At 41.8% G+C, this 27,450-nt stretch overlaps 3 protein-coding genes across 4 annotated transcripts; all 3 read right to left on the bottom strand.

The window, feature by feature from the left end:
• Position 1: 1 nt before the first annotated feature.
• LOC310811110 (solute carrier family 45 member 4-like) lies at positions 2–8,405 on the bottom strand. Of its 2 annotated transcripts, XM_083679161.1 has the most exons (9): positions 8,296–8,405; positions 7,555–7,609; positions 6,502–7,140; positions 4,910–5,098; positions 4,594–4,773; positions 3,023–4,125; positions 2,756–2,855; positions 2,291–2,502; positions 2–2,108 (listed from the first exon to the last, which is right to left on the bottom strand). In XM_083679161.1, the coding sequence occupies exons 3-9, from the start codon at positions 6,725–6,727 to the stop codon at positions 1,746–1,748; spliced, it is 2,373 nt and encodes a 790-aa protein (XP_083535287.1). In that variant the 5' UTR covers positions 6,728–7,140; positions 7,555–7,609; positions 8,296–8,405; the 3' UTR covers positions 2–1,745. The 2 variants fall into 2 exon arrangements, with proteins under 2 accessions (XP_083535287.1, XP_083535288.1); XM_083679162.1 differs by lacking the exon at positions 8,296–8,405 and having other exon boundaries at positions 7,555–7,625.
• Positions 8,406–9,179: 774 nt separating this feature from the next.
• On the bottom strand, positions 9,180–10,343 carry gpr20 (G protein-coupled receptor 20; the record flags this gene model as incomplete). Its single annotated transcript, XM_083679412.1, has 1 exon — positions 9,180–10,343. One exon carries the CDS (start codon positions 10,341–10,343, stop codon positions 9,261–9,263), a length of 1,083 nt encoding a protein of 360 aa, XP_083535538.1. The 3' UTR covers positions 9,180–9,260.
• Positions 10,344–17,159: 6,816 nt separating this feature from the next.
• dgat1b (diacylglycerol O-acyltransferase 1b) lies at positions 17,160–26,723 on the bottom strand (the record flags this gene model as incomplete). Its single annotated transcript, XM_083678748.1, has 17 exons — positions 26,389–26,723; positions 25,964–26,051; positions 24,305–24,345; positions 23,502–23,587; positions 22,383–22,435; positions 22,095–22,200; positions 20,635–20,763; positions 19,974–20,048; positions 19,710–19,813; positions 19,270–19,308; positions 19,113–19,154; positions 18,987–19,031; positions 18,609–18,721; positions 18,396–18,461; positions 18,171–18,258; positions 17,410–17,472; positions 17,160–17,324 (listed from the first exon to the last, which is right to left on the bottom strand). The coding sequence occupies exons 1-17, from the start codon at positions 26,604–26,606 to the stop codon at positions 17,160–17,162; spliced, it is 1,521 nt and encodes a 506-aa protein (XP_083534874.1). The 5' UTR covers positions 26,607–26,723.
• Between the last annotated feature and the right edge of the window lie 727 nt (positions 26,724–27,450).

The following is a 27,450-nucleotide window of genomic DNA, read 5'->3' as shown; positions in this document are numbered from 1 at the left end:
ATATTCAAAGGTGCATTCATTACTTATTCATCACTCATTTGTACAAAAAATACCTTTACATGGTACAAAAGTCTGTACAGTTCAACAGCAGCAAATAGAAAGTAATATCAACATTTCTTGACAAAATCAATGATTGGCTTTGAAGTCAAAATGTTGAGAATGATTAATATCATAGAAATTGATACTGACACTTGAATGAATGTGGTCAATTAGTTATAATTTCTCATCTGCACACATTCTCAAACTATTCACAACTAAGACATTTCTATTTTCATATTTCGACCAAATCTCCCAAGTTATAGAGGTTTAAAGGTGGCTGTACTTAAAAGACACTATACTGTATTCTTGTTCTGACTATACAGCGTCAGATGACCCCAGTCTGAGTTACGCCACCTTATCATGGCTAGTGGTGAAACTCATCAACAACAGCGAGGAAAGAGCCTGGGAAACCCTTCAAGGCACTCAGATCAAAATTGATTTCTCAGAAGATCAGAGTAGAAAACGGAAAATAAAGAAATAAATAATATGGCAAAACACTCATAGTAAAGCACACTCACATAAGTCTTAGAGTCCCTGCATTTTTATTGAGGCACATATTTTAGTGCCGCTTGAAGTGATATTGCAGCTGTTCAATGTAGAACATGCAGGGCAATATTCCTTCCTTTATATGACCCGGTAGAAACACTTGGGGAGCTACAATGTAGGTCATCTCCAATGCTGATGTCTCAATCAGCCAAAGAGCATTTTAGAGACTGTAGTTACCAGTTACTGTACTTACCATGCAGTAGACTATAATCTATTGCAAGATTTGTCCCTTTAAAACATTCTCATGTGTTTGAATGCCACAATCACGTCAGCATTTCACCCTTACCTAGGAAGGAAGACAGGGATTGCAGTGATTACATTCAAATAATCAGTCTTAGTATTTTAAACTATAGACCATTCAATCCATGAATGGCAAAAGATAAACTAGAAAAAGGAATGTCCTGAATGTATCCAAGTACTTTTGGCAAGTTCTCCATATGGAGAGATTTGGTGCTGTGCATAGATTAGGCATTGGCGGAAATGTGGCCGTCATATTTTCTTACGCAGCATTTCTGTAATAAACCCTGAGTGTTTTCATGATATGCATGTGCATAGCTAAAATAATATAAATGGATTTCCACACTAAGGTAGTGTATATGTAACAGGGAATGTAAAAGAGAGATCCTGCACTGGATCATTTGTAGTTGCAGCATTTTGTGTAGAATGGCACAGTTTGAGAGAGGCCCTCTGTTGTGCGGGGAAACTAAGTTTGAGATGATCAGAAAACGTTGACCTGTCACTTCAACCACTGTGTACGATTACATAATGAATCAAAAATACATGTTTTCAATCTAAACATGTCGTGAAAATATATACATTCACATGTGCTGTTTAAAATCAACTAATCAACAGAAGTAGTATGGTCCAAGTCACATTTTAAGAAAGATATTCATTACAGCATTAACTCCTGTGTGCATGAAGTGGAAACTCATCTCAGTTTCATATTGCCTCAAGGAAGCCCTTCAACCAGGGAAACCATACACCTCTAAACCCCACAAGGAAATAAAAACATGAAGCAGGATTTTCAGTTCTCCACAACTGTCACATGCCTCAATGCCAAGAATTGCACAACGTGTTCAATGGACCATCCATCCAACTGCCACTCATGTGATTTGAGAGTGTTATGGTGTGGTCACAGTCTCTCCTCTCCTTCTTCTCCACTAAATAGTGGACTCGTTGTCTGCCTTGCTGAAGCTTCTCCTGTGTGTCAGTTTGAGCAGGACTGGCTCCTGTGTGCTGTTGCTAGGGCCAGGCTCTGAAGCCACCAGCCCTTGGGCCTTCTCTCCTTTGGCCTTGTTGTCCTGGGTGGAGTCTGGATAGATCAAAAGGAGGGCGGAGGAGAGGAAGCCCAGGAAGGAGCCGCCTGAGGCCACCATTGGGATGACCCTGACACTCCCCACAGCATCCACCACCGCGCCCAGCGCTGACGCTACAAGGATTTGAGCGATGTACACTTGGCACGACAGAATGGCACAGTCAATGCCAAAGCCTCTCCTGGAGTTCCCAGGACTGTGGTGGATGTACTGTGGGTGAAGACAGAAAATACATATTTAATGATATAAAAAAAATATATATATTTAATATCATTGTTGAATAATTCTTAAAATGTAGCAATTTTTACATTAGAGAAGGCAGCATATTTTACCCAATAATCGACACAGATGGCATATAAAGTACAATACGATCAGTGTTAAATTGTACCAACCTCTTTGTTCTCATGGTACTGGCCTAGCAGAGCATACGGGCAGTAGGAGATACTCATGGATATTACTCCCATGGTGCTTATCATCACCATGGCGACATAGACGTTGGGAAAGATAGCCATCACTGCTGTCCCCACAGAGAAGCCCAGAGTACCCAGGATGTAAATGATCTTAATACTGAGGTCATAGTTGTCCAGGTACTTTTGGAGCAAAGCTGCAAACAAATACTGAAGATGAGAGATACACACAATATACGATACAAAAGCAGCATATACATAAAACCGTTTGTTGGTTGTGAGTTAAAGGGACAATCAGGATTCAAACAACAACAAAGCACTGTTATGGGCTACCAATGTATGTACCAATCCCAGATTGCCCCGTTAAGACTTCTATTCACTGTTTACTGTGATGTATATGTTGTTCTATGAGTTGGGTGTGGTAACTGATGGGTTGGGAGCAGGACTTACCTGAGCAGACAGCAGCAGTGGCAGCATATACAACCAGGCCCCAGCAGCCCATTTGTACTCCTTTATGGTAGTTCTGCAGCTCAGTGGAGTTTGCAGGAGCCTACATGAATAACAAAAAAACATGTAAGAAGCATCCACCTCAAGCTGCAGAAGCGATTTGTGCAAACACCATTGTACTTACTAAATACATTCATACTTTCTCTATGATTAGCGACCTGAGTTCATACTGGTTAGGTATGATGAACACTTGACTCAAGAGGTGCTTACTGTGGGGTCTCCTGCATAGATGACCTGGCCCATAAAGTCTGTATAGAAGACTGCCTCTGCGATGATGGAGAACCAAGTGAGCAGGTGGCAGATGCAGAGGCGCCACAGCTGCCTGGGCATCTTGAGCATGGAGAGCCAGAGAAGCTTCACTGTGGTGCCTGAGTCCCCTTCCTCGCTCTCAGAGTCCCCGCTGGACAGGCTGGTCCCGCTCTGCAGCATCTCCCGCCTCTCCTGCCTCCTCAGCATCTCAGAGATGTCGATCATGCTGTGGGAGGACTTCATGTTGCCTGGCATGGGCCTCCGGTGGCGGTAGCGCTGGGAGCCCACTCGGCCGTAGTAGGAGAAGGTGAAAGAAGGCTGGCGGTAGAAGGTGTGGGGATGGCTCCGTACCAAGGCGCTGGTATTGGACTGTCTGAGGCCCAGCCGGACCTGGCTGTTGGTCCCACGGGTATGGTTGGAGCCACCACTGGCTCCGTTAAGGGCTTTGGCCTGGTTGACTTGATTGTGGAGCATCATGTCCTCCCTGCTGTAGGACTGTTGGAGGAAGAGGGGGATCTGGCTGTCTGTCTGGGTCTGGGGGCTCTCCTGGCTCCCTGTACTGCTGCAGCGCCGCTGTGGGGTCCCCTGGTAGGAGGGCAGGAAGTCCTGGAAGATTGAGGGCTCTATATCAGCCAGAAACTGGTCATCTGGGTCCAGGTCCTGATCCATTGTGGCATCAGGCATGGCCAGGATCGAGTCACTCTTACTCCTCACCCTGTCCACATTTAGGAAGTCCATATCCAGCTCTCTCTCTGAGTAGGCATCCTCACTGGGACCAAAAGCATCATTCTCCCCTATGGGGTCCAGCTGGGGAATGACGCGGCGTCCAGCCAGGCCCCCATTCAGTTTGACTGAGGAGAGACTGTGGGAATCCTCTCCCTGAACCTCCTGATGGAGGCTAAAGCGCTCCTCCTTGATACTGAACATGTGCAGCCCCACTGATACGATAAAGATGATGGCAGCAAAGAGGAACAGGATTTGTTCCTGGGACTTAAAGGCCTGTCCCAGAAGGGTATTTGTCCAGTCTAGCCCACCCAGCATGTAGCCAACGGCTCCTCCTAACCCTGCCAAAACACACAATGTCAAACAACATTACCAACTTTTACTATGACTTGTGCCAGTGTTTCAAATGCCTCCGATGCCAATGATAAATCAGTTTCATTATGTTTTTGTTCATTTCTCCGGGGGGAAGGATCATGATGAGAACCATGATAACCAATCATGATAAAGACCATCTTTGCTAAGAAAGAGCCCTTTGTGGCCTTGCATTCCAAACATATACTGTAGGCATAACAGTACGATACATATAGGCCTCAACAACATGAAATTTGATCGCAACAAATGAAGAACTACTATAAATGACGTTGACATCTTTAGGGGTTCTTTATGTTATGTTGTGGAAGAGCTGTTATAGACTAACTGTCAATTTGACATTCCTCCTCATACTTACAGAGTAATCCTTAATTAACTCAAGAGTAATGAGTATAGAAGATGGATGATAGACTTGAGTTAAAGAGATTAGGATAGTGTACCTGCAGAGAAGGCATGGATGTTGAGGGCCATATCCTGCTCCTCTGTGTCTGCTACATCCAGCAGGTAGGCTCTGATGGGCCCCTCAGAGGCGTCTGCACTGAAGTCCAGCACCACCACACCCAAAACTGTCAGAACTATCCCAATGGGATGACTGTTCGGAACGTCTCCCATGGCTAGTCCTGTTTCACAACCACAAGTGAGTAAAACATCTGATGTAGGTCTACATGTTTGTTTATTTTCTCTCATATAAAAACCCTCCTAATGAGGATGATTATCATACAGTAGATCTCCAGGAAACACCATGACATAGTTTACCTATGAGGGATCCATTGAGGAAGAGAGCCACCCCCAATAACACACCCACACATAGTGCCAGGATGAAGGGGCGCCTGCGGCCCCATTTCAGGGTGCAGCGGTCACTGGCTGAGCCAATCAGAGGGGTGAGAATCAGGCCCAGTATGGGACTTAGGAACCACGTCAGGCTGTAGTACTGCTCCGGAAGACCTTGGGGAAAAAAGAAAAAGAAAAAGCATTAGTCAGTCCCTTGGCTGTACTTAAGAGGAAGTTTGAGGGTGGCTGGAGTCTCAATGTAAAGCATTGTTCAGTGTCACTATGTTGATACTGTAAATTATTATTTTGCATGGTAGGCCTACAGTCTGATGAGCTGCAAAAAAAACAATCATTACCCCCCCCCCCCCCCCCCCTCTCTAGCTGTTTCAATATGCCAGTGCTCAGGAAGCAGGAATTCATCTGCAGGACACAACTTGTTGATAAAACTAAAACATCTACTGACACACACAGGCTGCTCTCTGTATTATAGGAAACAAAGAAAACAGAGAAATACAAAGAAACAAAACAGTAGTAGGGCAACCATTACACCAAAGGAATTGTGAAATGTGCTGTAATGGCCTGGCAGAAATAGTCAGGTACAGCAGTTCAGACAGACAGCAAGTCTTTTTCCTCCTTCAAGACGAACAACATTATGCTTGAGTATGCTTGAATTTAGAATGATAAAAAAAGGCTAAATGCATATCTTGATATGTTTATGCAATGTGACCACATGTGACAAATGCGTAATGTTAAGAAATCTGTTGGGGTTTGGATTCCTCAGAGGCTAATCACTACAATGTGACTTGAGTAATCAACTCACATAAAGCAGCAAAGGCCCAAATGCAGTTCAACATACATCACAAGCTCCAATAATGATTGACTGGGCTTGTGATAGAAAAAGCAAAAAAAAACTCAACTTTACTTTTCAAGGATTTCAAACATTAAAATGTAGTCACTTTTTAACTTATGTTGCGACAGTTGTTCAGCCTCGCTCAAATGCAAGCTTTTCACTGAACATTTCAACTAGCCTAACTCAAATTGCATAGTGGTTCCATTTTAGCCTATACTATAGATAATGTTGCCCTATACTAATTTCTTACCTAATGCCTCTGCTAACTGCCAGTTAGGCCTACAGTCATCACACAAACTAGATTGATGGAAATGGATTTGATGATGCATTTCCTTGGATAGGCTATGCCTACCTAACAGGAAGACAATAGTATATCCCAAATACAAAAATAGATGGTAAAACTGTTTGGGAACTAGCCTTACTAGAGACTTTTGGCAAATCACTTCACAATATTCTGCCCAGTAGGAAAACAGGCACACTGAAATGTGCCGACTCATGCATTCCCGCCATACCTAACAAACTTTGTAGAACCCATTGTTATTTTTTGCATTTGTGGCAAACCTAGTAATGGCCCCCGTCAGCTGCCTTTGCATAGTTAACATAACTGCCAGCCCTTTTGATTGGGTGAACTACATATACATGTACAGGTATACAGGGACCTACCTCAATACCTGTTTGAAAGAAAATCCTTCAACCACTCTCTTTTGAGAATGAGAATAAAACGTACCGATTTGCAGTAACACTGGTGTGACCAGTGCTGTCTCCATGGCGTAACAAAACTCTCGGCCAAACATGACGGCTCCATGCATGACCCACTGGCGCAGAGGGATGCGGTCCCCAGCACCTTCACTCACAGACACATTACGACTCTCCACATCCCTGCTGTCAATGCTGGGCTTCTTCACAGGCATCTCCACTACATCCTGCACTTGCAAAGCATCCTGGGGTACCATTGTTGCAAGCTAGTAAACAACTACACAGGGGTAGGACAATGCTTCATGCACGGTCTGTCCTCCCTTCATGCGACTGTAGCTGTAGATTATTCCTTTTACTTTCAATCAGAAGACATCAAGATCTCTTTCAAAACAGCCTTAGTACTGTACCGTATGCATCCCACAAATCTAGATTTTTGTCTTGTGATGCCCTTTGATTGTGATTCATAAGGTTAAGTGGCAAACATTTGGCTAAGTAAGAGATTTGCTCTCTTTAGCGTCTGATGTGCTGTATAAAAATCCATATGTGCCATTCAGGTAAATCCCGTTTCATGATGCCTTCAGGGGAGAGGCTAAGGAGGTGTGGGTGGATGAGATGGCGGAGAGTGTAAGTAGATGTCCTTTTGTAAATTCCCATGGAGTGACTCCTTAATCTGCAGGGGGGGGGATGCGGAGCAAGACAGACAGAGAGCAAGACAGTTAGTTAACCCTGAACCCTGTTTAGATCTTGATAACCAATGTGAGAGACGCTGATACAGTACACAACGTAGGCCTATACAAAATATGTCATATCTTAGATAGCTGGTTGGGCAAAGATCCACAATGACCATCTATGGTGTTGGTAATTAGATCTAAAAAACCTGCAATTACCATTCTAATTGGATGATATGGAATCGTATCGTGCCACACAAGTATGTGCCATCTTGGCAATGACACTGAAATAGCGGTAGGCTATTGTGCAAACCTTGACAGAATGTGATTCAGGGAACTTCTTCATTTTCAAATATAGCCTAGGCTATACACGTCGGGGATTACTGAGGTTTAGCCTCACTGTAAAAATCACTTACCTTTTAAAGTTAGAGATGATGGACACAGCCCAAACAGGTGACCGTGGTCCCACACCTATTCAGAAAAATACATCGAATTGATCATGAACTCAGACACTAGGACTTCCAGCAGTAGACTTCTACAACCCTTGACATACTGTTGTTCAGGTAAATGTACCAAGATAATAGCTCAAGCTGTTGCTGCCTGTCTTCCCAGAAACTTTGACATGACTCGCTAAAGAAGTTCCTATGTGGAAAATTCCTCACCAGACGTTGCGACCCACCCCTGTCGAGGTATGCCTTGGCCTGGACAAGCTCCACCCCGAGTCTAGACTCGATCAGGCTTTTTTTTCTTTATAGGAATGCTTCTACTACTAGCTATATACGATTAGGGCACGTTTAACACAGGGTGCGCTTTGGCCAACTAAGTTAGCTTGCTAGCGAGCAATTTCGTCAGCTAAGACAACCACAATATTGAAATTTATGTGGCTCTGCATGCTATAAAATTGTAAGCTTTGAAGTTTAACCACTCTGGAAAGTAGCCCGACATGGTATCTGATAATGCATCTGGCAACCGACAGGTGTACATCTACACGGCTAACGACGCAGTCAAAGGGACAGTCTACGTTGCGTCGTTGGTAGCGTGGCTAGCTGCTGCTACAGTAGCATCATCTTGGTGATTGGAACAAGTTAGCTAGCTTACTAGCTATCAAATCATAGTCATTATCAATGAAGTTATAGCCACAGACACAGCCAACATACCTGATCCCCTTTTCCAATGTAATGATACATCAAAGTTTGCTTGGTCAGTCGTATGTGTTCATGGCTTGCTAGTTTTTCCAGACACGCTGATGCCCATTGACCAATCTCTCATTCATTGCCACAGTAACAAAGCAGCAGGGCAACCAGCTAGCTGACATCACCAAAACTGATGACTTCACTAACCGTTCTAGCCACCTGATTAGCTTTCAACCTATGAGGGACATGATAGATACAATTTAGCAACTATTGTAGAGTATAACAATGTAGTAACTATAACTCAATTCTACATGTATTGGCACAGATCTGAAATAAAATGTAAAAATGAAATATAGGAGGCACAATGAACACAATGAGTACATTTTATTCTATATAGTTTGGACAGTTGGATTGATAAAATATAGCATAATAGAATAATGAAAATAGCATTATCATGTACACAACTGTTTGCAACTTTGCTCCTTAAATACTTAAACATATTTAAAACCTGTCTCTAAGAAACTGAAAAGAAATGTCTAATATATAATGCTAAGCATTACACAAACCTACCAGTAACAGTGCAGTATACAAATAATTTCTATTTGTTTCATCCAAGCCAATGTGTCACACACAATGCGTCACACACAATCAAATTGAGCAAATTAATCAATGATGATTGTCAACATAAGTAATAATATAGTTTGATGCCTAACAGTAATAGTACAAGGCACAACTGGTTTAACAGATAGTAATATACTGTAAGTTAGGTTAAAGTAAATGTCCTCCTGAACCCATAGGCTTTTACATAGGAGGAAGATCATATCTCCAAAATGCATCAAAATATTCCCATTTCTATGCATGAGAACATGATTCCAAACATTTAAATATGTCAATGCCACTGCCTTGTCCTCCATTCTCTCACAGTAAAGGTGGAGCCCTATACAGTATATGTGGGTTGTCCTGTACACGCCGCTCTCTCTCTCTCTCTCTCATGCTGTGTGGTTTCCTGGCTGTGGAGTGGATAGGTTCATCATCATCATGCTGTGAGCGATAGCAGTCACAGTGCCAGAGCCTTTGGAGCTCTTCTGCATGCTTATTATGTCCCCACTGGTGTGCTCTGCCTCTGCCTTGCGGAAGAAGCTCCTCATGGTGGACTGGAACTTGTTGGTAACAAAGCAGTAGACAATGGGGTCCATACAGCTGTTGAGGCTGCTGAGGGTGACAGTGACATGGTAAACTATGACGTGGTGGGGCATGTCTGGGTAGAAGTACACCAGGACCTGCCTCACATGGAAAGGTGTGAAGCAGATGGTGAAGATGACCAGCACAGTGGTAAGGAGCTGCACGGCCCTCATTCGTCTCTCCCGGCTTTGCTGCATCAGGCTGGGGTTGGACAGGGCACACATGATGCGGACAGTAAACACCACAATGATGACCAGAGGGAGGAAGAACTCAAAGATGGTCAGGGCAAAGAGCTTGGAGAGGCAGCAGCCTACATGTCTGAAGGCAGTGGTGAGGAAAGAGTAAGTGACCACGATGGCAAAGAGCCAGATGAAAATGCAGATCCCCTTTGCAAAGTTGGGGTTCCTCCATTTGCGAGAGGCCTCCACCTGTACAATGGCCAGGTAACGGTCCACACATATGCTGGTGAGGAAGAGGATGCTGCAGTACATGTTGACAAAGTAGCTGAATATGTGCACATAAGAACAGTTGAGACATTTCCCCCCACTGTAATACAGTATGATACGTGTGGGCAGTGACAGGTTCACCAGTAGGTCTGTGATGGCCAGGTTGATGGTGTAGATGACTGAGGTGGTCTTGGGCTCTGTGCAGTAACAGAAAATATACAGTGCCAGGGTGTTGAGGACCATGCCAACCATGAAGATGAGGGTGTTGATCACCACTAGGCCAATCCAGAGGCTGTAGAAGTCATTGTAGAGGCCCTCATCAAAATGAGCCAGTCTGTGCAGGTACGGCTCTCTGTAGACCTTGGAACTGTTGCTGGTGACCATGGGCATCATTGATGAAGAAGTATTGAGATACAGTGACTTCTCAGTAAAGTTAGACTCCATGGTTCTGTGGTTGGACCTCTGTCTGAAAAACAAACAAACCAAAAAGGAATTAAGTGGGAAGTTACTTTGTAAAAGATTAAAACAATTTTCCTTGTATGTGTACACAAACTAGACTAGAGGAGGAATAACTACAGGACTAGGGCCCGTGAGAACGGGCACCCTCTGTTACCTAAACACTAATTCACCTTTAACATGGATCCTGGACTGGGCCACTAATGTCACTGTCTCCACGATACACTCACATTGTACTATCATCAATGTATTTGTTTTTGTTGGCAGCATCCCCAATAACAAGATCATTATAAGGGCATCTGAGGTATTCCATTTGGGTAAGTGTTTATTTTCCAAATAGAAATCCATTACATTTCTCCGGCATGGGAATGAGACATTGGTGCAATTTGTCTTTTCGGTGGTGAAAACAAAGATTTGGAGCCAGGGTAAAAAAATTAAACTTATACTGTACATCATCAAAAAGGAACAGGCTTGACTTAGCAATAGCTATAGCTTTCTATTGATATATTCTTGTTTTCAAGTAAAGTTATTTTCATCAAAGTGAATCAGCACAGACATCAAAAGAGAGTAAAACAGATGCTTTGTCTTTGACTCTGGGGCTTTGCAGTATTATGGCAGTATTATATTACGCATTGACCAATCCCCCACTGCTTTGAGATTGGGACCTTATGAAAGCAGCCATCACAAAGTTATCTGATTACCCATCGTACTTAGTGTCCTATATCCTACAAAAATATTGTCAATTAACAACAATTTCCCTCTGGCCTGTGAACACTGTCTGCTATACCCACCTTGTGAGGAGCTCTGCAGCCTCACTAAACGAGTCTGCAAGTCATTTTTCAACTCATTTTCACTAACAGTAGAAGCATATCATTGGTTGTAGAATGGTACAGTAGGATGTAATACAACACACTAAAGATAGATGGCCTCTGTATCCTCAAATACTCAATCCTTTCCCACAGCCTGCGATTGACCAAATTAGGGCAGTGAGACGGGCACAGGGAGTCTAAGGGGGAAGTTAACTGAGAGGGAACAGCTAAACTGTACTTGCACACACTTGTCTCTGTTATCTTAAACAAGTCAGTTCCATGTAGTGGAATTCTTCAAGAGATTTCTCAACAACTATTTGCATAATAGTGAGTTAATCTTTGCATGCTCAATATTCATAGAGGCAAAATTGGGGACATTCAACCTAATGAGTTTAACATGCTCGACTGAGGGCATAATACGAATAATGTGATTTATCAAAAGTAATGAGAGCAATGTGTCCAAGGCTACAGACATTGTAAAGATGCATGTGAAAATAAATGGGAATGAATCGGTATTTTCATTGCAATATCCCTGGATATTATTCAGTCCACAAAACTAAATGAATCATCATTAGTGAGAGCATGTGTTAAGAATGTTTAATTTAAAGGAAATTTGATATTAACTGCTTGCTTCTGAGATTACAGAGATAAATGATTCTTTGCCCAGCATGTTCATTCATAAACAGGCAGCTGACAATTCTTCCACTACATGCTTTCAGCAACAGCAATACCCAAGAGAATAAACTGCAAAATAACAGACAAAAATGATTTATTGTTGCTACTGGAAAAGCGCACTATAGAAAAACAGAAAACAAAACTATTGATTAGGGACTGACATTTCACCGCAAAATGACACAAACAGGTCCAGCACACAGTTTTGACTATACACAGAATGTACGTAAATGTCAAACATACAAGATTGTACGATGAAAGATTACATTATGATACAGTAGAAACTTTCTGATCTTTCTCACATGAGTGACACGAGAGGAAGCAATGGACCTTATGACGTGCCAATGCCATATTCCATACAAACCACTAGTTCCACATTTAGAAATATGTTACAGACCCATGTGCCTGTTGGTAGCTGCCTGGAACTCATATTAATGTCAGATGCTGTGTCAGAGAATAACATCATCCTATCTAGATAAAATGAGATTTGATAAAAAAAAAATTAAAAAAACCCAGTGTCTTTACTGTCTAAGTTTTAAGAGTTCATAATCTCAATGCACTTTCTCCATTGGTATGTTGTGTAAGATCATTGTCAAATACTATTGACCTCCCTTTCAACCCTAACTTCAAAGGATGTCATATGCTAACAGTGACAGTAAACTAATACTCAGTGGAGCTCAGTCAGGGTTTGCAACAGATCAGAAAATGTTGTACAAATAAATAGCTCTGTGTGAGTCCTTATCTTCCTTGATTCAGGCAGGATGTAGCATCACATGGGTGAGATCCCACGATATTCTACATAAACAACGTATAAAATGCTTTAGGGCTATTCTTCGCAAGACAGCATCAGTCTAATCTGTTTGAATGACATGTGATTTACAATGCCAGAGTCATTAATAATGAAAGTAAACCATGTCTTTAAACAGTGCATATTGACAGAATCCATCAATCTGAACGACAATACTGTACCTTCATGGCATAGACAAAGTGTTACACAAAATGTGTAATTCAATGTAGTAAAATAAAACATCAGTACTCACCACTGCACCAAGAGAAGTATGGGGAGAGCAATCAATCCGTGAAGCAGACTGAGGTGACGTCTCAGTCCACTTGAGGTTAGTCAAGCCCAGGGCCTCCTCAGTCGCCGAGCCCCCACTGCCTAACAGCTTAGACCTCTCCTGTATTAAACCTTCATTTCAATGTTTACGGTACCTCCAGTCCTCTGCTCCTCAGCACACTGCTCTGTGCTGTTACTCTTCCCCCATCCAAACATTTATAAGGAAACCCCACTGTGTGCCTTTGCCTCCCTGCCTGCTCTTCCGTTCACCATCACACTAACTAACTAATCCTGTCCCCCTACTAACAGAGGAAGTCTTCCTAAGTTTACATTGACTGTGACATCACGACTGCCTGTACCAAGTGCAGCACAGTATGGTACAGTACTGTATACAATACCCTAGAATATTGTAAGACTGAAAAGAGACACAGTAATTACAGTAGGTGACCAGATGTATTTGCAATATCAGTTACAGTAGGAGAGGTTCCATACAAATGTTTTGTAAAATCAAGCAGGAAACATGTCCCATCTCAAGAATCGTAATCATGATGCGCATTTCAACAGACTGCGTAACTGTGGATTTGTAACTTCACTAAAATGCTCATATTGCATAAATACAAACATCAAGTAGGGACAACAAATGTGGATCATAATTAAGAGTATTTGAAGTTAATTGGATGTTTCTGCTTTTAGAAGAGTGGTTAGAACGTCATTGCAGTGAATAGGACCCATGAGTGAAACTCCACTAGACACATTCATCTTCCAGAATGAGCATGAACTTTTTCCACATTTCCTGTAAGGAAGCTCATTTGTCTTGAGCTGTCAGTACTCTGTTTTGATGTTCCTGAAATTTTCTCCAATAACGGATTTGCAAAGAAATAGTGGATTAATGTATGATTGAATATGAGGAGGCAACAGCTTTTCAGAGAGAATGCTTCATTTATATTTCATATGTCACAAAACATCTCAAGGACTTGATAGATCAACATGTGTCTGTAGTTAAAATTACAGTATTGATGTTCAAGACAGCACTGAAGGTAAGTACACAACTTACAGGAAAAGAGAGTGTTATATGGATTTGTGCTGAATCAATTTGTAAGCTCAGCTCTCTTTGCTTAGCTTGAGGCAAACTATCAAATCAATTACCCTATGTATAAATACAGTGAGAGCACAGGGAAAAGTAAACCCAGAGATTTAATCACTGTATTTTCCTAAGAGTTTGATCATGAACTGTGGGCATACAAGGTTAACAGGCCCAGCCCGCTCTCCACAGGCTCCTAACGGTGCTAAACATTGTGTCACGGTGACAAAGCACAGGGGGCCGTGTTTCATGGAACTGTCCTGACAACGCTCAGGAATGCGCCAAACACAGCATATCACCCACTCCCTAAACAGAGGACAAAAGGTGACACCTGTCTCAATAGACCTAAGTTAAGGCACACATACTGCACTGTATCTACAGCACAAATCTCTTCCTCTGAGGTGCACAGCCTGGAACATCCAAAACACAGGCTAAACTCTTTCCTTCATCCCAGTCTAAGTGGTCCTGACTGGATATGCATTAGCAAAACATTTTAAGTGCTGTTTAGACAGGCCCTTCACTACAACATGACTTAATATTCATTCAGTCTCTTGTGATCTTTAAATAAACACTATGAGATGGGATGCCGATAAAACAAACTATTTTTAAAACATATCATACCATACACATGGGACACACTTGGACTGCACAGTATTAAAGCTGGGATTTCCTGGGTCAACTACAATTACCCAATGGAGCCTAAAAAACCCCAAACAACAAGGGATGATAAAGTTCATACTGTAGCTGACAGAGGCCTGGGGAGACGTTGTACAAGTAGATGCTACATGTAAACCACCTTATTGAAGACACAACACACAATGTCTATCAAATCATCGCTCAACCAAGATGTACATTCATTCAATGAAAACCTCCGTTTATGCTCCAATTCCTCGTGACCTCCACGTGAAACAGTAAAATGACAACTGGGTCACATCCCATTGAACACACTGCACCAATTATTAGAACGGAAAATTACTCAATCTTCTTCTTTTGTCGGTTCAGTAAAGACCCTGTCTCAGGTCTCTGCTTTCTATCAGGGCACTGCTGTGAGAGCTACAGCACTGGAGACTAGAAAAGTTCTTGTGGAGATTCTGCTCCAGCGGTGAGATCCGTGTTGAGCATGTGAATAAACACACAGAAAGTGATGACAGTGATGTGACTGAATACTGTACCTGCCCAGCGTCACTCACTGGTCTCCCACTGAATGAGAGAGGATAAAAGTCTCAAAACTGTTTCAGGATGTTTTCATGACCTTTCTAATAGAAGAGAGGGTGTCTGTTAAATTTACAGAGGATTAAGAAAGGGGGATGTTTGAGTTGTACTGCTCATGACATTGGCAGACACTCAAGGTTGCACACAGAGCCATCAACCATGAATACCAGAGTTACAGAGCATGGTCATAACATACTGAATTTGATTATAAACGTCACTGCCAGAATATTTTCAATACTATTTTACAGACATACACTCAAATCTCCCCATCCTCCTTGAGGGAACAGACACAAAACAAGACTCAACTTCTTCAGGCCATCACAATCAGGAATTACAATCACTTGTTTCGCTCCACTTCCCTAAACAACTGATAATGGTGCAAAATATGATTTAGCAGTCAGTGAGGCTTGGCGACAGCTGCGGGGTAATCACTAATGTGAATAATTAGAGACGTTGTAGTCACCCCCCTCCCCTACCCCCCCTCTCTTCTGCATTCACAAGGGCAGGTCTCCAGGGCACTCACAAAATTAATAAACATTGTAGCACGGCGGCCACTAGGGAGACAACATAAGTCACTGCATATAAAAAGGTAGACTTCCCTTCTCAAGATATCAATTTGGGTGAGAGATATATTTGGTCTTCTCCTCACCTGCCAAGTGTATTAAGAGTGAATGTAGCACCTCTATTGACAGCAAAAATACTGTTTCAACTGCTTGCCAAATACTTTAATCTTACACCTTTTTACATATGAATTGTTATAAATCTATAGTACATTCACTTATGTAAACACAATCAAATCCTAACCATATACTGTATATTTACATTGCCTCAATTGACACTGACATTATCATGATTCTGTTCTATACTGGGCATAGTACAGTACTGCATTTAAAATCAACACCTTATGTTCTGAACCACTATCAGCCAACATAAAAATGCAGACTCAGGAGCTGAGAAACGCGTCACAGGGTTGGTGATAGGGAGTTTAAATACCTGTGGCTATTTCAGGAGTCTTCCCAGAAGCCATTCATCATGCACTTTCCCTGATTGGAAGATTCTGGCACCCTCATCATCTCAGGACAAATTGCAAGGAACAGCCAGCATATTTGCCCAGAAACAATAGCAGGAGATTAAAATACATCAACACATGCTGCAGAATATAATTATAGTTGATAAATGTTGTCATGTTAGGAAATAATAACACATGAATAGAAAAACGTTTTTCAGTTCTGTATTTTAGAAGCTCCCTAGCTAGTAACCACCAATAGATGTCCCCCTTTTCTGTGTTTTTGCTGTGATGCAAGGACAACCAGTCTTGAGGCAAACCAAACAGGGTACAAACCACAATATATCACGGCATAATCGCTACATGAAATAAATGGAAGCTCATTCAAACAGAAAAAGGTTTACTTATGGATGCAGTCAAGTGGGCTATGATTACAAACAATTCACAATTACATTCAAGGTCTGTCTGCGTACCTGAGCTAAAACTCAATGCAAGTTCTGCATACTTATTGATCCAACAAAATATTAATCCAAGAGTCTCTTTTAAACAAATACAATCTTGAGACAACGATTTATGCACATCAATTTAAAAACATTTTCATGTAACCCAAGTAAAAGAAGAGACAGTGACAAAAAGTTAAGGCTTTGTTGGCATACAAACATTCAGAAATCAGACACATACACTATACTGGCTGTACACATTTTCGGAGTAACAATCTACACTACAGTTGAATGTGTTCTGGTAATACATAACTATGGCAAATATTTCAGTTGAATTTGAATACGTTTTTTGTAACGATAACTCCTAAACAAATTATTTCCAAGATGAGTTTAAAAGCTCCTAAGTGCTTTAAAAAAAGAAGCAGTTTTAGTCTTTATTGACCTGATACATGTACAGTACAGTATATCTATTGTTGTAGCCTTTGCCCAATAAGGTAATCTAGGACAGTATACTCTCCCTGACAAGGTCATTCAGGTCCAGTTTCCATTGCCTCCTCTTGAAAGTGATGCACATAGTAGTCATGGACGTACATAAGCACGGCGATTGGCTGACCAATGATGATAGACAGCCATACAGCTGCGTTGCCATAGTTACCTCTGAGAAAACGCTCCACAAACCAGGCCAAGGGAAGCTGTAAAGATTAATTTCAGTGAGCAAACAAATAAACACTAGCAGGAAAAAAATATCATTTTTGATATCTCCAAATTCCATCTCACCTGAGCCATCATGCCCATGAAAGCCCACAGTCTGAACATCCTCAGTGGAACACTGACCAGATACTGAAAGATATCAGAGTTAGGCTTTCAAGAGCTTCACAACCATCTACAGCCATTTAACAGACCTAAAAGGAGAAGGATGTCTCCAGATCCCTAGGGATGACTGCTGGATGACTATCAACCCCCAGCTCATTGCTTTGAGTGATGGAGACCTGACAGAGGCCTGCTGTGACCCCATGATCTGCAGCTCCTAGTCTCCTGGGATTCCTCCAACCATTACTCAGGGGTGTGTGTGAGACTAGCATCCCACTGGGCCCGTGGCGCTGTCCTCTGAAGGTTAACATTTAGAAAAGCAGCCTGTCCGGGGAGCCATATCTCTGTGAACCTGCTGACTGAACAGGCTCCTCACAGTACAGGCCTTATCTCCTGCACCAGAAGCCTGATATGGTTTGTGTTACACTCTCTTCTCATCCTACCGTCCCTCCAACACTGACCTTCATCAATGATGAAGAGCACTGGATATGAGCCAAAATACACCCACCCCCGTCTACACAGCAGGAGAAAATATGCTCATAAATGGCCCTACTTCATAGCTGGAAATAACGTATTGTCACTGTGCCTTCAAGTAACAACGGAAGTGTCTGGCATTTCGAAAATATTATTCGACTAATCTCTGTAATTATGAAATCCTAGTCCCATAATACATGTTTGCTCCAAATATGTATGAATATATGTATGACTGTGTCTTGAGAGCACCTTACCTCATGAAAGAAGGCTGAGAGTAGGAAGACTGCTGACTGGCTGGCCCACTTACTGACACCTCTCTTCAGCATGGGTTTGTAGAAGTGGCTTTAGGAGAGAGGGAGCAAGACAGGAGGCATACAATATCAAACACCTCATGCCAGCTTCACAGGGTTCTTTTGTTCCAACCTCTACCTACAGTAGTCTGTCAGCTGATTCCATATGGAGGGCATTGCATCACTCACCGAAGACACCACTTGTGGACCGGAATATTCCAGTTTTGCCAAAAGTAAGTGACTGTCTCTGAGTTCCTGCAAGAAAGAGAAATGTCTCATAGTCATAAAACAGCAGGTGAGTTTTGTATGTCATGAAATCAACAGGTTGTATTGACCTTTGTCACAGTGGTTATGAACAAGTGCGTGTCATGAAAGATGATATATGAAAGATGATTCACCTACCACCAGTCTCTGTAAAACTCTCTGTCTCCAAACTGCAGGAGCTCAGCCACAAAGTTCATGGATGAATGAAAGAATGAGTAAAAGAAGATCAACCAGAGTAGATGATTGGGCACCTGACAGGAGAGAGGACAACTTTATACAAGGATTTTCAGCTTGAATAAAAAAATAAAATAAAGCCAAAATACTAACACTGTAGAGCATTGAGAATGTTCAACATTAAAACAAATGATATGCGTAAATATTAGGATACAGAGCGAAGTTGTACTGTTTGTGTGATAATACTTTCATAACTAGCAATGCATTTGTCATTTCTCTCAAGGTATGAACTGCATTCCTCTACCATTACCTTCGCCACATTGTTTTTATCTGTGTACTTACTGCTAATCTGAGGAGACGCTCCATCATCCTGGAGAGGTCCATATCCTGCAGGATCAAGGAATGAATGAATGTGTTGTTGGAGGAAAAAGGACTCTAATGTTTATCATGTGTTTAACCCTACTGTACCTCTAATGGCTTCATCGAACTCTGTATGATTGGTATCATCCACTGGAAAAGAATATGAGATCAATGAATAAACTGTATAAGCATAAATAACACTGGTGTGTGGCTAATTATCTTATGCATGTGCCAGACTGCGAATTAATGTCTATATCAAACATACCTGCTGTGTTAATCCAACCAATAACTTTGTGAAGAAAATCTGTAAAGAGAGATGACAATGTCTTCAGTTCAACTGATGAACTACTACAGTTAAGGCTCGTGTATGCAGATAGTGTTTGTTGTTGGAATCGGGAGAATTTCCATAATGGGCCTCAGAGTTCAGGCCTTATCTCAATCAATGGGCCTAGATAAACTCCCAATAATGGGTTGAGAGAAATTGGCAATAGGAAGTTCTATTTCAATAATGTGCATCTTTACATAAAGGCTAAACAAGAACTCCTGACACCATTTTCTATATCCATACAAGTTAACATATACTGTAGTAAGTGAAAACAATGCTTAACTCTATTTCCCATGGTACTGTATAGCCATCTCCTTGAATATACAGTAAAGTACCGTAAAAGATGAACGCATAAAAGCCGATTTTAAGACAAAACTCACCATCTCAAAAAGCCTCCTCAACAGAAACCTCTTGCGTATCCGTGGCGACCGGGGGAAGTTTAACTCATAGCAGAGCGTTGGTGCAAAAACAAAATAATACAAATCTAAAACAAAATGGGCAGAGAGAGAGTGTGTGAGAGAGAGCGAGAGCGAGAGAGAGATAGAACATTATCTTTGATAATGTTTGATATAGTAAGGTACAGCAGAATAGGATGCAGTAGCAACAAGGGTGTACTGGATGTCTAGGCTGTACTGCGTACTCACCTCTGAGAGTGAGATTGCCAGGATAGGACACCTCTGTCTGAAATCCATTTCCTTTAGACCACTGAGCTGATGGACCTGTGGAGGGGAGGACTTGCGATATTAACTCAAAGATCAATATTGATGACACTTACTGTCACAATCAATCTGCATAAGACCTATGCATATACAGTGTGCCAGCAGGGGGCAGTGCAGGAGTTAGGGTGATAGATGACTAGCCCTGTGTACTGTGCATGTGTTACTGTGCATGTGTACTGTGAATGTTTAGAGGGAAAATATCAGGTCACATCAAATCCTCACTAACAGGAGAAGGTTTCTGTAGAGGTACACACAGCCTATGAAAAATTGGGTCACAGTTGCCATTTCCACAGAGGCCAGTCAGAAATCTCATTAAGCTCTTTATTACTAGTCAAAGGTCACAGTAGTGGAATCCCAGCACCACTCTCTAGGCAAAGAAACTCTCTTAGACACCCGGAAGGGCTGAGAGGAGAGCAGCTGAATTAACTTTTGGTCGCACTACTACAGACTTTACGGATACAGTAGAGATACAGTATCAGAATAGAGTAGTAGCAAAATCAGAAGCATTGTTAGCAGTGTTGCACACAGTGTAGCAGTGTTGCACACGTGATGATGACGGGCCATGGAGGAGGCGAGGAGAACTTACATGAAAGGGATCTGACCATGGTACGGGCTTTAGCACGACCCCTCTCTCGACACCACCTGTTCACGTCTTTGTAGGAGTAGAGCTTCAAGAACAGGATAGTGTACACTCCCAGAGAGAAGGCCCCACCCACTGAGGACACAACATTTTACAATGTCAAATGAGTCACATTGGCAGTTGGGATTCTCAACCAATCATCTCAAGTGTTGCACACAGACAAATATTGTTCATCAAAGGAAGATGTGTGGGCGGTTTTAAACAATCTCAATGTGACAATCAAGAACAAATCTGTGTAGTACAGTGCTTCATATGGTAAATTATACTAAGTGCTTTTATCTCAAGGTGGCAGCGATGCACAAATACTCTTGTAAAAAAAGAAACTAGCTACATAAAAAAACTCAAAGTGTGTCAAGGACGGAATGAATTAAGCTCTCAGTTTCAAAGCGCTTAGCATTTCCCAGTTAGCAACAATGTTGTCTTTGATGTGCAGTTAACAAACATGCCAAACAAGAAGCTTAGGAATGCTGTCCACCTGGGTCTTCTTTATCTAGGGCTATCAATATCATTGAAGAGTTTCGCGACTCAACGTCCTATCTGCCTATCACATCAATGGACGAGGGAAAACAGTGCACTCACGTCCATCTAACAGCACTCATGCCCAGAAACCTGGCAGGGCCCCCAGTTCCCTCTAACAGACTACTACTGCTTTATCAATAGCAGCCATATGCTGCATGGAAATGGCCCTTGCTGGATACCCAGTAGATGGCATGGGCACAGAGAGACAGTGGCTGGCTCCCTTGCCAAGAAGAGCATCAGTGGCCCAGTCCCCTGACCTTGATGTATAAACAGTGGCCCCATATGAGGTACAACCGACAGATGGTACATCTTTGTCACCTCCTGTGGCGATAGCAGATGAGGAGAGACAGACTTTCCAAAGGTAAGGATAGGATACTGTTGTACTGTACTGACACTCACTGTGCTCACACAAACTTACAGCGAGAGATGATCTGCTTGCGGGAAACTGAGGAAGTTATTGAGCTAAAAAACCTGTTCTCTTAAAAGTGGGTGATAACCAGTTCCACCTGTGTCTTCTTATGTGTACAGTATGAATACATGGCTGACACCATGTACATGTAATAACATGGTCAGTTCCTTAGGTGTTGTCCTATCCCATCTTGGCTGCCCACCAGCTTGATGAAGACAGGCGGTGATGACCTTTCATTGACCCATCTTTCAGCCACGCCTCTTTTGGCATCTCAAGTTCACTCCACCCTGTGAGGCCATTATTACCAACTGTAAACCTGCCTCTGATTCCATTCACATACAAGTACACTTGTATCATAAGGTAGAACACAAACAAAGGAGATACAGTCCAAGCACAGGCATCTACCCCCCTCCATTGTTGCTCAGTTTGACTGAAATAAAAGATTGCTCAGCAAATTGGGACAGATATATGACTGTACCTGGAGTTATTGAGTTAACCATCAGCACAATGACCACTGGGAAGCACAGGATGATTGACAGGTTGATAGAATGAATCAACAGGCCAAAACGTTCACTGAAGGTGCCCTGGAGAGACAGAATAATCACATTCACATTTATGTTTAAAGCATTTTAGAGACACTGCATAACAGTATATTCCAATTACACCAAATACAATCACACACATGCCACAATGACAAATTAGAGTTTTGCATTTGAGTGTATCATTATATGCTGTATAAAGGCAATGATGGTAAATGAAAACTCACCACTGAAAGCCTTCTCTCTGTGTACAAAGCTGCCAATATAGACAGATTTGAGACTGGAAAAAAGACAACAAGGATATAGTTGGTACTGATTTAATGCCAATTGTTGTAATTACTGTACTGTAGATAATAGCTATTGAAAAGACATAGGCATTAGCCACTGCATTGTAATCTGCACTGATTGAATGACTACAAGATATAGTCATATCTGTTCCATAAAACACCAGCAAAGGGAGTGAAGATTTACAAAAAGATATACTGCAAATAAAGGCAGTCTTTCAGCTCTACGCTACTGAGTGGGGTCAATCCTCTGGCCTCTTAAGATGAACCTGCTGTCACAGCATCAACTCCTGTGAGAAATGAGCCAGCAGAAATACAGCATATGTGTTGCGTGGACCACCTGCTAACTGTACCACTGCAGGATGGAGGAGCTCAGGCATAGCCAGCACAGGCAGACACAGAGGAAAAGAATCACATGCAAACAAAACAAACAAGCAGGAACGACTGAGCGGCTCAACCCTTTTTTTTTGGAATCACAGGATTATCTAAATAGCTCCGAGGCTTCCTCTCTATGCCGCCACATCATGTGACCTGGTGTTTTGGAATTATGTTTTTTTTCCATCTGTGTTTTGAAGGAAATACCATAGAATCTGAGTTCATTCTGAGGACCTGTACAAAATGTCAAAGGCCTAATGAAATATATTGAGAGAGTGGAAGGAGAAGCTACTGTATTGTATATACAATATAAACAATAGGCTGCCTTGGCACTACCCGTGCTTAGCTTCCAATCAACAGAACTACTTGGGATGACACAGCCAATAAAATAGGTACTGAACTTCAGTTTTATTCATTACGTGTTAAAGAAAAAACACTGCAATGCATAAAACCAAGTGCCTTTACAGAACAGCCACTATCTGCAATGCCCATGCACTGTATAGGGATTCCCATAACCTGAGTCTCAGTGCAGTACGTCCATAAAGTAGGGCAGGTGGATGTTCCTCAGGAGACAGCTGCAGCACTGCAGCCAGTAATAACCTTCCTTCCTACAGATCTGAGGGAGTGCGGGGGGAATCCAGAAGGACAAAGATGCCCTGCAAGAGGTTACTGTCGTAGCCCACGTACCAATGACAAGGCATGCTGCAGGCCAGTTGTAGGGGTCCTTCACGAAAAGAGAAACCACTTTTATTGGGTCCACTAAAATGCCATACCTTGAAAACAGAGGAAATGCAGTACTGTTGTTTAGACAATGCACAATAGAATCCAACTACTGTACATTGTAATATGTATACAGTTACATGTGCATGTACTGTAAAAATAAGCATTTTTTTCATCTAGTCTAAGAGAAATCACACAAGTGATTCACATAGTTAAAACAACAGATAGACTCCACTTGAGGTAGATGCCTACATTTACAGACACACTTGTTTGGGCAAGGTACTGCATAAACATTAATAGGGCATATTTTATTGAATCCGGACTAGAAACTCTTAGCTTAGCTTTCTACAAGACCATACTGTATATCCTCCTGGCAACCCTTCATAAAACAATGGCTTCTGCCGTGATGGGCATCTAGGGACAAGCATCATGCTTGCAGTGGAGTATACAGTAGGACGGCATATGGTCTCATCAGTGAGGGGGCTAACGTTCCATCCTCTCTGTGAAATCTGGGCCTTTTTTTCAAACTGTCAAAAAACAGCCTGTGACAACTTTACTGGTAAAGAAATGTGCTATATAAAAGCTACTTTTCCCCTTACAGTGTCTGCTACTGTACAGTATGCTATTCTTTATTTCGCCAACAAATATCTCAGAGAGGAGATAACATATGTAATATGTCTTTCATAAAGCATTGAAGTGACAATCTATTTATACTGGTCTTTTGGAGAGGACACATTGTGAAAAATGTCACTGCTGCATAATGTACTTACTTTAAAAGGTTTTCCAAGAATAGACGGGCATTGCTCAAAACCTACAACAGAAGACAGATCTGAAATTCATTGCATCCTTGAAAACAGGCTCCACAACACAACAACAAGCCTGAATTAATTACATGTGTTTAAACGTATACAATCCTCAATACAGTAAAGCGCTCACTATTATAGTGAAACTGATCTTGACCGCAAAAAGAGGAAATGGGTACAGTATACTCATCCTCTTCTAGGATTCTAGTTCTATCCTGTGATTCTCTCCCTCTCCCTTTCAACGTTTTAGGGTTGAATTGTACTATCTCATTATGGAGCACAAAGACCTGAGTAAGTTCAGTGAGAATTTGGTAAAAGTTCTGATGACAAAATGATCTTGTTTCAAAGAGTGGATTAACAACAGCTTTAGAAAATCAAATGTATTCTCAATGGCTTTGAAGACGACGTCTTAGCTGGCGGCACGCAAATTTGACATGAATTCCGATGGTCTAGCTGTTGCAGAATGTTTATTTTTAGATTTCTCTTGAGACTATATTTCCACATGTACAGTAGACACACAATAGTTATTATGTCATATAATAATAGTTAATATATCCTAAATTCAGTGTGCTTTTCTAAGTGAATGATATCACATTGACCTATGCACCATCAAAACTTCCTTGAACTCAAACAACATCTTGACAGTTGAAAGATTTTTTTCTTCTTCATCCAATTGTATTCAGAGGTAGGGTGTCTGAACATCCTGCTTTTCCCCATACTCTCACTGACTTCAAAGCAGAAATGAATTAGCACAAGGCAAGGTTATTAAGAAAGTCATTAGGCAACTACGGAAGAAGAAGCATTAAGGCTTGGACAGAATAGCTCAGCAACTGTCAACAGCACTTGTAGCTAGCATACTGTTTACCACAGAATTAAAAACAAAACAAGTGTGTCTACTTAGAGGCATAAGGCATCCCTCACAATATATCAGCCTAAACAGTTTCATGCATGTACATCATAGCAATATGACATCACTTGCTTTTTTAGTAAGTGAAATGCCACCCATACAATAACTAAAAAAGACCATGAGGTAAAATGTGGCTGCACATAGATTTCACTTTTCTAATTTCACTAGACGGAAAACACTAACCCTATATACGCGGAAATGAAAGGCTTGTCAGATGTTGGGGTTTTTAAAATATTCCGTTGCAGTTCCACAATTGAGGAAGGGAAAGGTATATGTTCCTGAGGTGCTCTGAATGAAGTGTCAGATGTTTTAAACGATCTGGTTTCATGCACAGCGTGTGATCGGCATACCTTCCAGTGAGGCCTGAAGGCACATCCACCACATGATGGTCTACGATCACCATCTCTCCTCATAGTCAATGTGCTGCTCTTAAGTAAATCCCAACACTGTACCAATATCGTATGCCTATTGCCCCGTGAAATAAGAATAAAATTGAAAGCAATTGTAATCTTGTTTGACCTGTACTGAGTAGGCCTATGCGGAAAGGCTGGTGCTGATGAGGTATGAATCAATAGAGAGGGGAGCCTCTAAAAACTGGATTTAGTGTTTTTGAGTGGTCTGTACATTTGAGAGATGAAATGATAGAAAGTTGTAATGACATTGTTACATACAGTAAAAATGCAGAAGTTATAGTGTAAGATACTCAGCTGAGGATTTACCAGCATGACAACACACCAGTTGAGGATTCCTCTGTAGTTACGGTAGCCACTAGCAGAGCTAAGCAAGGACTCCTGCAACCTGTGGCAACTGAGGAGAGATGACATATAACCGAGTATAGTACACAACACACTTGAATGAATGAATGAATTAATTAATTAATTGAGGAACACATCGAATAGGCGCCGTAGTTAACATCGAGTGCATCCATTTATAGCTACTACAGTAGCCTGAAATACCCTTTCCCAGCCTCACACTGAACTACAGTATACTCCCCTCGTCTGACACCAGGGAGAGTAAACATCCTTCATTTTTCGTACAGTGAAATAAAATATAGTTGAGTTCAGTAACAAACATGCACCCTGTCGTATAACTCATGGCATAACCTTTACTCTACAAGGACACGTCTGCCTTACGTCTCTCTCACCTCAGTTTGTCACTTTGAACATTTCTCCGTTTCCTAGTCCTTTCTTTAGGCGTCGTCGAATAGGGCAACTCGGACACATTTTGCTTCGTTACAACGTTGCCATTACCGTTTCCACTGTCACTTGTATCAACCGCAAACCCTCCGTTCACTTTCAAAGTACCCCTTGCAGAGGAGATAGTGGCTCTTCTGCGGGGAATGGCTCCCCCTTGATCACCCATCTTTAGAAAGTTGTGACGTGTCTCAAGTTTCTTAAACTATTGTACATTGAACCCTAATAACTGCTGAGTCAGAGAATACATGTCCAATGCCAGACAAATTATCAATGGAAGAGGAAGTTATTGCAAAACGCGGTGTGTAGTAACAGTCTGTGGTAGTAACGAGTTCCGTGTTGACAGTGTTGACCAGTGAAAACGGGGAATGCAGGCGTGACTGGGAGAGGGGTCAATTCAGTTGAGCGAGTGAAATGTACATGACAATGCCTGCCCATTAGTTGGATCAACCTGTTAGGCTACCTCAACTTGTATACTATTTAGATGAATTGTAGGCTTAATGAAATACAGACAGTCACAATGTAGAAGCAGGCTTGTGCAGGGTTTCAGATATAATCATTCGCATCATAAAGTGTATATCCGGCGTTTCACCATCCCAGATGAGTTCATGCCCCAACTCGCTCACTGACGCAGACCGCTTGTTTAATTTGGAGAGTAATACCAAAAATACCAGCCAGGTAACAATTAATTGGATGCTCTACGTCAATAGTTCCAGATTTTAAGTCAATCAATTACATCGATTTTCTTTTATCAGCTCTAGTTGCTCACACGAGTAATCGTTACTGTATTGTAACATGTGCTAGGAGAAGACAGGCCTTGAATGCGGTCAATTGGACAAGGTTAGCATTCCTTACAAAACATTTTAAGGAGGTATATTGTTTGTTTATTAACATGAATTGAGACAGTTTTTTGGGTTGTCAGATCATCAGAAGAGAAACAACAAGAGTTTATCAGATTACTGTTGTTACTATATACCTCTACAGTACATGCACCTATATGGAGTAAAGAACAA

This window comes from Argentina silus (assembly GCF_951799395.1).
Source record: "Argentina silus genome assembly, chromosome: 10".
Classification (NCBI taxonomy): domain Eukaryota; kingdom Metazoa; phylum Chordata; class Actinopteri; order Argentiniformes; family Argentinidae; genus Argentina; species Argentina silus.
The sequence above is the reverse complement of the archived record's forward strand: the minus strand, read 5'-3'. Positions and strand labels throughout refer to the sequence as shown.